The following is a 14027-nucleotide window of genomic DNA, read 5'->3' as shown; positions in this document are numbered from 1 at the left end:
GCACCCGAGTCAATGACCCAAGACTGGGCGGCAGTGGAAGCTAAGGTGGAGACTTGCAAAGCTGAGGATGATGAGGATCCAGCCATACTAGATGTGCTCAACTGTGACACAACCCTGCGAACCACTGCATCCATTAAGGTGGAGTCATCCTGTGGGGCATCAGCATCAGTCGCCGCTGCGGAATGAGCCCGAGCTCCCCCTCTACGGCCACCACGACCACGCATACGAGGAGGACGACCATGGAGAGACCAACACCTATCCTTGGTGTGTCCAATGCGACCACAATGATCACATTTAAATCTGTCTCGCCCAACTCCACTGACACCAACTGTCTCCACAGTACTAGCTTCCTCACGGTTAGGCCCTGGGCCTCTACCACCTCTACGGGTGTCTCGAACAGAACTAGAATTGAGGGCTGACCTCTCAGATGGTGCTGGTGGTGGTGCCATAGTAAGTCGCCTGGTCTCTTCACTCTGTAAGTAACTACAGACTTCACTCAGAGAGGGAAGGGGAGACCGGCCCAACAGCTGGAGTCTAACTGGCTCATAGTCAGAGTTCAAACCACCAAGCAAAGAGAAGACACGCTCTTTTTCAAGAGTCAGATACACCTTGGCTTCATCCTCTGGGTTGGTCAAATGAAGGTCTCTGTAATGATCATACTCTTCCACAAAACTAAGGAACGCACTGTAGTACTCAGAAATAGTGTTGTCACCCTGTTTCAATGAGTGGATTCGTTGATGGAGCTGATAGACCTTGGCAGTGTCACCTACTCTGTCAAAGGCCACAGAGACACGGTCCCAAATAGCTTTGGCAGTTTCCTTCCTTATAAATCTTCTCCCAATCTCAGGCTTCATGGAGAAGATCAACCAGGTCATAACAGTAGAATTTTCGGTCTCCCATTTATCAAAGGCCGGTGAACCAGCCGTGGGGGCCTTGATAGCACCTGTTATATATCCAAGCTTTCCATTACTCCTGAGGGAAAGTCTCACAAAGTATGACCAATCTAGGTAATTAGTACCATCAAGCTTCACAAAAGAAATCTGTTGATGAGTACTCTCATAAGCCAACTGAGGGACAACAGTGGGAGGCTGAAAATCAGCAGTACCAAGCACAGATGTATCTGAACCAGCCATGATGGATACCAACAATAAACAATATCACCAAAGGCAAGTGGGGAATACACACTCAACCCAAACAAGCAAGAATTCCTATAAGCAGCCTAGGATAGCACACTACCGAAGCAGTCCTAGCAGCAAATGTCTAAGAGGACTTAAATCAAACACTTCACAGGCAGTATAATAGCAGCCCAGCAGGTCAGTCCCTAAAAAGGCCTCACAAAGGCTTGCAAGTAGTAATAAAAGCTTCAAACAAGTGATAAAACTGCTCAAAGTCTATGCATATCCAATCCTCAACTAAGAGAGCATCAACCTTCAACTTGAAGCAAGAAAAAAAGGAAGAAAATTACTCTCGGTGCTACCTGGGCAGAACAGAGGAACCATGAGATTGAGTTTTGTCAAAGAGAAGCACTCATCCAGCCATAAGGAGCACAAAAGACAGGAAAAAGGATCCTTCTACGATCCTAATAAGCTGCTCCACCATCAAATCCATGCCGAAATGAGAAAGACATAAGGGAATAAAGTCTGCAACATCAGAAATCTGGGCAGAAACTGGTTCCCACGAAAAAGAGTTGTGCTCAGATGTAGTCTTCAATCAGCAAGCAGTACATGGCCCTTGAACACCATCCTTCCACGATTCTAATGACCCATTCCAATCCACAAAACCAGGCCAATCGAAGGAGATATAGGAACTGCAGTGGAGGGCTGGCGGTAACTCCAAACAGTAGCTATCTGAACTTTAAATCACCAAATGAGCTGGATCCAAGCTCGAATAGCAGTAGGAATCACTAGAATAGGTTATTCCAACCCTATTTCATAGTTTTCTCACAGATTTGTTTACATAGGAGGCTTCTCCTTGAAATAAATGATTTCAAAGAGAAGCAAAAAATGAGAACAGGAAGCTGGATTCGACTCTCAAACCCTAGGGCTCTGATACCAAGTTAGAATATAGGTTTAGGAAATAAGAAGAGAGAAGGAAGAGGTTGGAGGAAGAAGAAGATAGCAAGAGAGAAGAGTGTATTGGGCTGTAACGATTGTGAATGGAGAGACTTCTCCATTCACCATATATTCATTTAATCATCATTAATAGGAATTACATCCACCTCCCTAGGGAGGTATAAGGGAAATAAAGAAGAAATAGAAGAATTACATAATAAGGCAACTAGTGATAGACTAGTTCCTAAACTACCCCTATTACATGACTTCTAACAATCTGACAAGACAATAGTTTTTGGGCCAGGTCGGTCTTCTAGGAGAGACTCATTGTGTTGGGGGTATCTACCTCGCTGCATTTGTGTTGGGTACTTATAATTGGATGGCTTCTCCCTGTGCTGTCCTGCTTGATTGCTACTCTAGTTGTCAGTTGGGTAATACTTGTGCACTTTATATGCATCCATGTGATTCGACTGGTTTATTAGCTTTTCTTTCCTTGTTACAGAAAAATTTAGGGAAAGACTTGAACCAAATAAGGAGAGATGTCCACCTCATGTTTTGCAAGTCATAGAAGAAGAGCTCACAAAGCTACAGCTTTTAGAGGCCAGTTCAAGTGAGTTTAATGTCACTCGCAACTATCTCGATTGGCTCACGTCATTGCCTTGGGGTAACTACAGGTAAATTTGTCTGTGTGGTGGGTGTGTGTGCATGCTCAATTGCTTATATAGTTGCATTGATCTGTCCTTGTCTGCATTGCCTCTCTTATGTTCTGGTGATGAATTGTTTAATGTATGTGATGATATGTTACTCTTTGCTTCACATTCCGAACTTGACGAAGCTTGTTGTGTTTGTGGACATGAGCATTAACTTGTGATTAGGAGCACAGATTATAGATTAATGATTTCAAACTTATGATTTAGATTTCAGTGGTTAGACTTTGACAATTGAACTGAGTATTTAACTTGGGGAGTGGCTGTGGGTTGCTCATGTAATTTATGGAATTGTAGTCAATTACTAATACTACAGAACAATTTCCATAATGCACAAGGAAATGGCTTAGGTTTCAAGTTGGAAGGTGCTTATTAGAAGATGGTCCAAGTTGTGTTTTCATCTACACTATAACCTAACTAGCTTTATTTTGTGCAGTTGTCAACTATGTATGATTTAGTTATTTTCTTGAAGCTGCTACGTTGGAAGTTGTGTTAATATGACTTATGAGGCTTGCAAGGTCACATCAAGGGATGGAATGAGAAGAAATAGTTAGGAATTTGTGTAGGTGCAATGCCAGTTAGTTGTCAGGGAGTTCAGCATAGAACCAAATGTTGCTCTTTTCAGGGAGTTATATATGGAGCCAAAATGTTGCTGTTGTCAAGTTTGTGTTTGTTTAGTGCCAGGTGGATTCATCTACCTTGTTTATGTCCTTGCTAATCTACTTCCAGGACTATCCGAAATGCTTATAATCTTAAAAGCAAGATGCAAGATTAATGTTTTAAACCTTGAAATTTTGTTGTGAATTTTCATTGGAAGAGCTAACTTTTTCCACTAGAGATTATGCTTCTGGAGATGGGAGTTATTTTTATTAAAATTTTTATGGGAATGCAGTGATGAGAATTTTGATGTTCATCGTGCTCAAGCAATACTAGATGAAGACCATTATGGTCTGACTGATGTTAAGGAGCGTATATTGGAATTTATAGCTGTTGGAAAACTAAGAGGAACTTCACAAGGTAAGTAAATTCTACTTTGATTCTGTTTAATGTTCAGAGGTTGAACTTGATATTTTGAACTTTTGTTACTCCTTTCCTTAAAGTATTATGTCCTAGAAACATGTGTTACCTTACGGAAATAAGTTCTGCGTATGAAGCCTGTAACATACAAAGTAGACATTGTCTACCTATATTTATTAATGTATGTCTCATAAGTCATAACTCATATTGGAGACTTTCATTCCTAATTTTGTATGTAGGTTAACCTTTCTTCATTTTGTGCATATTTTTATGTAAATGTACTATTGTATAAACCGCATGCACCCTCAACTTACGCTTCAAAGCCCTTTCCCTATAAATTGGGATTGGCTAGGCCTTAAGTTGCTATCTTTTCTCTTGAGCAAATTAGCTCTTTTCACAACCTTTTTGATCATTCAACTTTGTACAATGCCATTCCTTTGTACTGGTGCACTTATTTGTCATTTTATGTTCCTACATCTGTAGTGATAGCTAATCCTGTTTATTCTAGTCTTGCAGCCCCTTTTTTTTTGGGTGAATAAGAATTATATTACTGAGAAAAAATACAAGAGAATCCCTAAAAGCGCATGGGCAAAAAGAAAAGAAAATACAAGGCGAGGCCTGGTCTTTGTAGTTACAAAGGGGGTTTTGGTACCTCCGTCCTCTCCTGGCTTTGACTGGATAGTTTTCAATAGGGAGTCAAGTTGAGAGAAAGAGAGAAAAGAGAAAATGATTTGGCTTGTCAATGAGACAAAGGCTACCACTTTATTTATAATCTTGAGAATATTACAAATATGGTATGATTGCACAATCACACAATCAATACATTAAACATGTGCATAATGAATCTAGACACTCTAATGTACCTAGTTACATTACACACTTTACCAAGAGAACCAAACCAGAAGAGAACTGAACCGAATCAATCTTCAACACTTCAACACTGCCCCTCAAGTTCGTGCATAGATATCACACATGCCCAACTTGGAAACAATAGGATGGAAGTTTTAATTGTTGAGCCTTTAGTGAACACATCGGCTAGTTGGTTCTCAGTAGTAACAAATGGAGTGCAAATCAGACCATCTTCAATCTTCTCCTTGATGAAGTGACGGTCAATTTCAACGTGTTTTGTTCTATCATGCTGAACAGGGCTATGAGCTATACTGATTGCAGTCTTGTTGTCACAGTAGAGTCTCATAGGCCCTTCAGGAGCTATTTTTAAGGCTTGGAGGAGTTTCTTTAACCATATGAGTTCACAAACCCCCTGTGCCATCGCCTGTATTCTGCCTCAGCACTAGATCTGGAAACTACAGATTGTTTCTTGCTCCTCCATGTCACCAAATTCCCTCCAAGGAATGTACAGTAACTTATAGCAGATCGTCGGTCATCAATAGAGCCAGCCCAGTCAGCATCAGTAAATGAACCCAACTTTAGTCTTCCATTGTTTGAGAACAAGATTCCTTTCCCTGGGGCTGACTTTAACCGAAGAATCCTATATGCTGCTTCAAGATGAGTGGTCTTCGGATCATGAAGAAATCTGCTAACGACCCCCACAGCATAGGGAATGTTTGGTCTAGTGTGGGAGTGATAAATAAGTCTTCCAACAAGGCGGTAGTACCTTTCTTTGTCTGCAAAGTCACCACCTGGGCTGCCCAGTTGGTGATTGACTTCAATGGGAGAATCAACCCAAGCATCCCTGTTTCTTCAAGGTCTAAGACATATCGTTGGGATATGAAGATCCCTAGCTGGATCGGGCTACTTCAATCCCTAAGTATTTTGGATGTCACGACCCAAACCAAGATAAAGGTAAAGGTACAGCCCTCACGGGCACTGATTAAATGATCGCTAAAATCATGCAAAATCATTCAAAACTATTGTAATATGGATTCAAGGGTAAAATTGTCCTAGGGGTAATTGTGTACTTGTACCTATTCTAGAATGTGCTCTATCCTATTATAAATAAAGCATGGCTGTGGTCACATTGATCAAGCCAGTATTCACGGAATTCAACATGGCATCAGAGCCAAAAATCCTCCAGGAATATGGGCAATGAATTTTTTTTCTGTTTTTTTTTCTCTCTCTCTCTTTCTTTCGTGATCTCGCCCTAGCCTAACCACTGCCGGCCATCACTCACCTTCCGCCGGCCATCACTCACCTTCCGCCAGCAACCACCACTTCCGCTAGCCTTCCGCCACAACCACCACTCTTCCGCCGACCTCCGCCAGCCCCTCCAGGCCTTCCGCTAGCCTTTCCTCCCCCTTTCCAGCCTCCCGCGACCCCTCTTGGCCTCTCTTTCCTTCTAGTGGGAGCCTTCTCCAACCTTGCCGCCTTCTCTTTTACACCCTTGGTGGTGGTTGACTCCCACCAAGGGCCTTTTTCGCCTCCATATGCATTAATTTTTTTTGGGCGATTTTTTTCTGTCTTTGCGATTCTTTTTTTCCAGGCACCATGCCTGACAACTCGGAGATCACTTCTGCTTCCTCTGGCCCTAATGGAACGTCGTAACGTGATTTTCTATCGTTCTCAGCCAGTCCCATTAAATTAAATGGCAGCCACCCTTGTTTCCAGAGAGGCTGTTTCCAGGGTGGTCAGAATGGGTTTGGAGCTGAACTGGGTTTTGATTCAGTTCAGGCGCAGATGACCAGGTCCAAGCCTGGCTTGAGTTCGTGAATGAGACAATCGATCGGGTTCCGGGCTTTGTTCACAGACTGACCAGTTATTGAATTGGTCAACATGTCAGGTCAACCCTGATTGCATTCCTCTAGACCTAACTTTTCATGTATGGGGTGATCTGTTGCACCTGATGCATGCAGAAGATGTAATGGTACTATGGGTAAACTGTTGTTTATAGTCTGATTGATATCTTAAATCTGCACCCCCAACCTTAGATTTCTAAATGTTTCTGCCTTTCTATGCAAGTTGAAGAATTGAAGCACCTCAATCTTTATGTTGTGACACATGACAATCATTTGCAGGAAAAATCATTTGTCTCTCTGGGCCTCCCGGAGTGGGTAAAACAAGCATTGGTCGTTCCATTGCACGTGCCCTGAATCGGAATTTCTATCGATTTTCTGTTGGAGGGTTGGGTGATGTAGCTGAAATCAAGGTAAGTAGAAGACTCTTTTATTGACAAATCCTAAATGCAGATTATACAACATTACCATTCACTAATTATATTTCTTGCCTTGTTTACTGCCTACACTGATTCAGGGGCATCGTCGAACCTATATTGGTGCCATGCCTGGAAAGATGGTGCAATGCCTAAAGAATGTGGGGACAGCAAACCCCTTGGTTCTGATTGATGAGATTGACAAGGTATTTTTGGGTTACTGCATAGTCCCCCACCTGAGTAATTTGTTGCTTTTAATATCCTTACGGAATTCCCAACTTTTGGATGATATGGGCCTTTAGTCAAGCCTTTTAGCTCATAGCACTGTGCTTTCTGACCATGCAATGTTATGGCACTTTACTTTCAAAATTCTGTGGTGTTGGTCAGATGGCCTTGTCTCTGTTGGACACCAAAAACTTTTGTTTTCTATGTAAGATTAAATATAATTTTCAGAGTAGGTGCCATGACTGGCACCCTCTGTCTGTGTTAGATACTTGACACCTGCATCAGTGTCATTATTACTGTGTGACCATGACATCAGTTCTTTAATTTCCTACTTGAATTGTCAGCTTAAAATATATTTTCTTAATTTTGTGTTCTTTTAATTGTTCATGATAATCAAATGATTGCACTCTATTCTGAAAATCTTCTTCATACAGTTGGGAAGGGGGCATGCTGGTGATCCAGCAAGTGCCTTGTTGGAGCTTCTTGATCCAGAGCAAAATGCTAACTTTCTGGACCATTATCTTGATGTTCCCATTGATGTATCAAAGGTGAGTCATGATAGTGCCATGAACCATGGGATGTCTTCCGTATGAAACTTTTTGATGAAGTATATAGACTGCATATTTCAGGACCCTTGAACCTCTTCCTCTTGCTTTTCCTTACTGTAGGTTCTTTTCGTCTGCACAGCAAATGTAGTGGAAATGATACCCAATCCTCTTCTGGACAGAATGGAGATTATCACCATTGCTGGTTACATCACTGATGAGAAGGTGCACATTGCCAGGGATTATTTGGAGAATAAAACAAGAGAAGCTTGTGGTATCAAGCCTGAACAAGTACGGAGTCCTTTGACTGACCTTTTTTGTATTTTCAGGTTGTATTAAAGCCCATTGAGCTTATGTTCTGGTTCTAACTTCAGCCTTTCTTTATGTTATTGGGTTTATTTAAATTATTTCTTCTGGTTGATTTTCTAAATCTAGATAAAAAACAGATCAATGGGACTTAGTGCTTTTGTCTGTAGTGAAATATGAAACCTCAACTTCATCAATATAGAAAAATGATTTAGCATTTTCTCAGTCAAGCAAAAAGAGTCTCTCTCTGATCTTTAAGTTTTGAAATGTATTCACAATTCATTATAATTGGGTAAGCCAGTGATCATTCTCCCTATGAGTAACTTGTAATTCCTTGGTGAAATTGTCCTACTATGTTCTATTTTGATTATGTACGTATGAGAAAGTGTACCTTAATGTTCAAGTAACTATTCTTGTAGGTTGAACTGACAGATGCAGCTCTTCTTGCTCTGATAGAAAATTACTGCAGAGAAGCAGGAGTTCGAAATCTACAAAAACACATAGAGAAGATTTACCGCAAGGTTTGTTTGAATGTTCTATTTCTATTCATAAACTTGGAGTGATTGTAAAAATTTAGGCCCTTTTTGTAATCAATAATGTATGGACTAATGATCTCTTATAATAAACACTATTTCCAGAACCAAGTTAGCTATAAAGTGGTAGTTTTATTTTTATTTTTTTTTCATGGTTGAAAGTTAGCTTCACTTTTTATTGTAACTAATAGACTTATAAGTTATAATATAATTAATACGAACAAAATTTTTCTCTTCCAGTGTTATTAGTTATTAGAGGTACTAGTTTGTATAAGAAGACCAAATTGGAAGTAGCAAGCTACCATAATAAGTTCTTAATCCTGGAACCCCAATAATGTTATGACCTTTGCTGCTATAAGCTGTAGAATTATGGTTTCTTATGTCAGATGGCCCAAACTAGATGAATTGTGGTATCTGTTTGTTTTGTAACCCGTTAGACTACTTTGGTACCCTTCTGAACTGTGAAGATTGACATATCCTATTGAGTCTTTAGGATGTATCAATAATAAGAAATTGAATCACTAGAAGGAAATTGGTATTGAGTTACTTGATGTTGCACTAACTTAAACATTGTGCTTTAACTGTTTGACAGATTGCTCTGCAACTTGTAAGAAAAGGAGAATCATCAATAATAAGAAATTGAATCACTAGAAGGAAATTGGTATTGAGTTACTTGATGTTGCGCTAACTTAAACATTGTGCTTTAACTGTTTGACAGATTGCTCTGCAACTTGTAAGAAAAGGAGAATCAAATGAACCGTCTCAAGTTGTTGGATCGAATGAAGCGAAAGAGGAATCTATTAATGAATTGAATGAAGCAGTGGTAGTAGAGGAAATCCAGGTTGGTTCTGAACCAGGAGAAGGTATCAATGAAAAGCTGCACAGTGAAATGCCCACAGTGGCTGACCAAATCCAGACAGATATGCAAGCTGATGAAAATGCGTGCAAAGATGATCAAATAGTTGATTCAAAGGTATGTGGTCCAAAAACCAAAGTGTGTGTTCATCTGTCCCGCACAAGAGGAAAAAATTTGTGAGGAAATTTTTGTGGGATTCACTTTGGTAACGAGATTTATTGGTGTTCATTTGGCGAGAAAGAAAAAGGAAAATTGGAAATTTTTTTACATGCCAAATATTCTCTTGTTTAACATTTTTTCCCCTCACCATTTTGTGAGATTTTGAGAGAAGCCTCTTTCTCTAGGTGGAAAGTTTCCATTTCCATTTCCCTCCTCCCCCTTTTCAAAGTTATCCATTTGAACACATTAAATAATTCTCTTTACTTTTCTTCCATTCTCTTGACACATGAACTCATCCAGTCTTTGACAAATGATTATCATGTGGACTTGGAAACTCAGGTTTGAATGGATTTTCTACTATGGTTGTGCCTATAGCTGTATTAGTTCAAACAATTGAATTCTTGTGCTAGGTCTGTATTTGCATTGCTAAAATCATATTGGCTCCATATGGTTGGAAATGAAGGGAGGGGAAATGGTATTAAAACAAAAATAAAAGTAAAACTTTTTTAATTATTAAACAATGATTGTGTAACTGACTCAATTTTTTTCGAAATCTACTAATTTAATTTTACTGCTACTTGGATGAGTAGAAAAATATAGGGCTCGGTTGAAATTTTTAATTATCTTATTTGGTAACATTTTAAGTTAGTTACACAACCATGTTATTAAAGTTTCCATTTTATTTTTTAGACTAGTTTAACTTCCATTTATTTCCCTTTACTTACAACCAAATGGAGCCATTAAGAAATAGGGACTTGTCTGTTGCTGGAAAGAGGACAACAGAACAACAAAAAGTTATGGAGGGGGGCAACACCGTAAGCTCTTTATTTTTCAATGTGGTTTGTTAAGGAAAATAACAACCTAGTGCAAGATTTGAAATGTCTGAAGAATTCCAGCCATATTCACACTCAAACTAGTGATGACACACAAAATTTGAGTTTTTTGCCATGACGTTTTTTCCCAGTTTTTATCACCATTAGAGATTATGGCTGTGCTCATTAGATGAGGGACTAAAAGAAAAGAAATAAAAGCATCTAAAGATTATTATGGAAAAAGAAAATGTTTGTTGTGTTTGGATGGATAGCTTTGAAAGGAAAAGGATTTGAGAATGTCCTACCTTGTGAGACCCACTTGAAAGATCCTTTGCCCTACTCACCCCCCCCCCCCCCATCCCATACACACAGTCACACTCACACACAAAAAAAAATTCCCAAGTTGGTGAACAATTTTTTGATCAAACAACTTTTTGTGACTTTGCTGGCTACTTTGTTCACTACTTTCTGAATGTTGATTCAACCTTCTCAAATTTTGAATGGATTGAAATTGAATTTGGTGACACAACTCAGTCGTATCACCTCACATGTATGAAACTTCTTTTTCCTTGTATTATCATAACTTTTTCCAGAACAGATTTTTGACCATTCCTGGAAACTTCATTTTCCCATGCAGTAAACTCTCTTCGAGCTGGTAGTGTTACCAAATTAATTAATGTGACAGGGACTCTATGTCCAATAAACTGCCACATGGTGGGAAGTGACAGATCCATTCAGCCATGCTACAGCATGTTCCATGCGCCAAGTAGCTGCCCTATATTTGTTTCTTTCTTTTAAAAGAGGTCCTAAGTCACTGGACTCTATTCTGCAAGTTGATAAGTGTTGGCATCAGTTTTCTGGTTGTCAATCCCATATTATCTTAATCCAACTTCACATATTATAAGTAGGTTTTCCTTCGGAATTTACTGTGACTAATCCTGGTATTTCTTGTCTCCATTTAAGAACGTGCTTTTGACTCAGGTACACTTAATCAATGCTACCTTCCCTGCCCTTTGTTTTTCATGTGATTCGTGATATGAATCTTACTGACAGGACAATATAGGAATTGAGAGAAGCCAAGAAAATGAAGCAAGTAAGGCATTTGAGAAAGTTCTGATTGACGCATCAAATATATCTGATTTTGTTGGCAAGCCTGTTTTTCATGCTGAACGCATCTATGATCAGACACCAGTTGGAGTGGTTATGGGTCTTGCATGGACTGCAATGGGTGGTTCAACACTCTATATAGAGACAACCCTAGTGGAGCAAGGAGAGGGAAAAGGAGCCCTCCATCTCACTGGGCAGCTTGGAGATGTCATGAAGGAGAGTGCCCAGATAGCCCACACAGTTGGTAGAGCGATATTGCTCGAGAAAGAGCCAAATAATCCCTTCTTTGCTAATTCAAAACTTCACCTCCATGTGCCTGCTGGGGCCACACCTAAGGATGGGCCAAGTGCGGGCTGCACCATGATCACATCAATGCTGTGTCTAGCCATGAAAAAGCCTGTAAAGAAGGACCTAGCAATGACGGGGGAAGTAACTTTAACAGGGAGGATCCTTCCAATTGGTGGGGTATGTAAATTAAACTGAACTATGTTCTCTTTCACGAATGCTGTGGTTAGTCTTTCTACATTTTCTTGGAGTTCACAAAATGTGAAACCAACTTAAAGCTTATGATGTTTCAAGTGAATACATATGCTGGGAAATTTTCCATAAATGACACAAAGATATGCCTGTTATACCCAAATATATATATGAGGGTGCCCTGACCCACGTACAAATTCTTATGTCATGGTTACAGGATCCCTGCTCCTTCATAAGATATGTTGCGGTATTTGCTGAATATGAGAGATCTACCTTTGAGCCAAATTTCCCCTTTCTCCTCCCCCCCACCCCAAAAAAAAAGGCTCTGCTTTGGTAGATGTCTAGTAAAATAGAGTTTCATTGGTGAATGCAGTTGGAATAAAGTGATATACGAAAGTGTGGGGATCACAATATAGAGAAAGTAGGAGTTGAAAATTTTCAGTTCTATTTCTCAAGAAAATGTAAAGTAGGCATTTTAGGTAAAAATATACTCAACAAGAAAATCATGTGGACCCACAAAAATTTGGATTGTAACCAAACACATGGAAATTGATTTTCAGCATAGTGTGTTGATTTCCTTCCACTTTTGGCTATTTTCACTCACTCACTTTCTTTCACTAACCTCATTTTCCTTTACCAATTAAAATTTTATTACTTAACATTTGACCAGAGACAGTGCCGTATGTAAACATTTCATGAAGACCTTAATATTTTTTTCCCTTTGTACACATCCTTTGAAGAGCAAGGTCTCAAGCCATATTTCTTTGAATTGTCAATAGTCAAATTTTATTTCTTTTATAAGCACTGTTAGTATGAAAGACTACCTTTTTACTTTGAAGGAAAGTCATACAAAACCGAACTTCAGACTTTAAATAAAAAATATCTGACTGTCTGTTGAGCATTGGAATCCATAATTGAAGCCATCATAGTTGCAATGCCATTTTTTTGCCTGCTTTCAACATTTTTTATATAATATTGATGAGCATTGGTGGAGTTATCAGAATAACATATTTCTGATTTGGCTAATAAACAGGTCAAAGAGAAGACCATAGCTGCAAGGAGGAGCAATGTGAAGACACTGATATTCCCTTCAGCTAACAGGAGGGACTTTGATGAGCTTTCTGCCAATGTGAAAGAAGGCCTTGAAGTTCACTTTGTAGATGATTACAGTCAAATATCCAATTTGGCTTTTGGTGGTGACCAGGATGCAGAAAAATAAATTATGCTTGCTTCAATGTGTTTTCCTTGGAGTCCCTATCTTTTTGGGCACCTTAAGTAAAACATTTCTCGGTGTGCATGTTTCTTACTGAGCCATTGGCAATTTTGTAGGTGCGAATCTAATCACCATTTCCAGAACTTGGCAGCAAAGAGGTTTGACAACTGGAAATTTTCAAGCTTTAATAGTCACTTGTTGCAGGCAAGATCCTTCATATGTTTGTTTAAAATTATTTACAGCTGAGGAAGACATTAGAGGGTTTTGTTAACTGTTTGACCCAGGGATGATTTGCCATTATTTATTCTCCCTTGTAAAATCACTCATTATGTAATAATATGCTTATAATTTTGAAGTGATGAAGTGCTATGAAGTTTATTATGAAACAATTATGAGCTTATTTACCAGAAAAAGAAATATTATAAAAACTAATGCTGTTCATATACTTTAAATTCTGCCTCATATTGCATTGCCTTGGTACAAGCCAAACCTCCTTGACTGTAGGGGTGCAAGTTTGGCCCTATCGGCCCGAACCCGCCCTGAGCCCGAACAGGGTCTGTGTTATACCCGCACCCCAGGAGTATAATTAATTATTAATTCTTCCCCGTGACGTGTAGTTATCACTGCCACGTATGCCGGTGAGTTGTTCTCACTGGTGGTCAAACCCAGCTATATTGACCATAGTACGAGGTTGCCTGTGGAAACTAGTCGGGACCACGGAGGTTGCACCTTGACGTGTCGGGTAAGTAGTTGACCAAATTTTGTTGTGTGCTTACGCCCTCTCAAAGCCCTCGAAGTGTGGTCCAAAGGCCCCGACCTCTTATGGTGGGAACCACCTTCCTACTCGCATCGGAGGCAAGGTTCTTGGCTGCCTCCGACCCCGCATCCAATGCCGCTAACAAGGACCCTTGTG

General features: G+C 39.7%; 1 protein-coding gene across 1 annotated transcript in view; it reads left to right on the top strand.

Moving 5' to 3' along the window:
• The window catches only part of LOC122658640 (lon protease homolog, mitochondrial-like), a 38182-nt gene extending 24711 nt beyond the window's left edge, over positions 1 to 13471 (top strand). Inside the window, exons 11-20 of the mRNA XM_043853680.1 lie at positions 2554 to 2725; positions 3651 to 3775; positions 6748 to 6878; positions 6983 to 7087; positions 7541 to 7654; positions 7775 to 7942; positions 8377 to 8478; positions 9209 to 9463; positions 11371 to 11889; positions 12935 to 13471. Coding sequence (XP_043709615.1) covers positions 2554 to 2725; positions 3651 to 3775; positions 6748 to 6878; positions 6983 to 7087; positions 7541 to 7654; positions 7775 to 7942; positions 8377 to 8478; positions 9209 to 9463; positions 11371 to 11889; positions 12935 to 13120 — 1877 coding nt within the window. The 3' untranslated portion in view covers positions 13121 to 13471. The remainder of the gene's footprint in view (positions 1 to 2553; positions 2726 to 3650; positions 3776 to 6747; positions 6879 to 6982; positions 7088 to 7540; positions 7655 to 7774; positions 7943 to 8376; positions 8479 to 9208; positions 9464 to 11370; positions 11890 to 12934) is intronic.
• Positions 13472 to 14027: the final 556 nt, after the last annotated feature.

The sequence above is a fragment of the Telopea speciosissima genome, chromosome 4 (genome assembly GCF_018873765.1).
Source record: "Telopea speciosissima isolate NSW1024214 ecotype Mountain lineage chromosome 4, Tspe_v1, whole genome shotgun sequence".
Lineage (NCBI taxonomy): Eukaryota > Viridiplantae > Streptophyta > Magnoliopsida > Proteales > Proteaceae > Telopea > Telopea speciosissima.
Note: the sequence above shows the minus strand (reverse complement) of the source record. Positions and strands in the feature narration are given on the sequence as shown.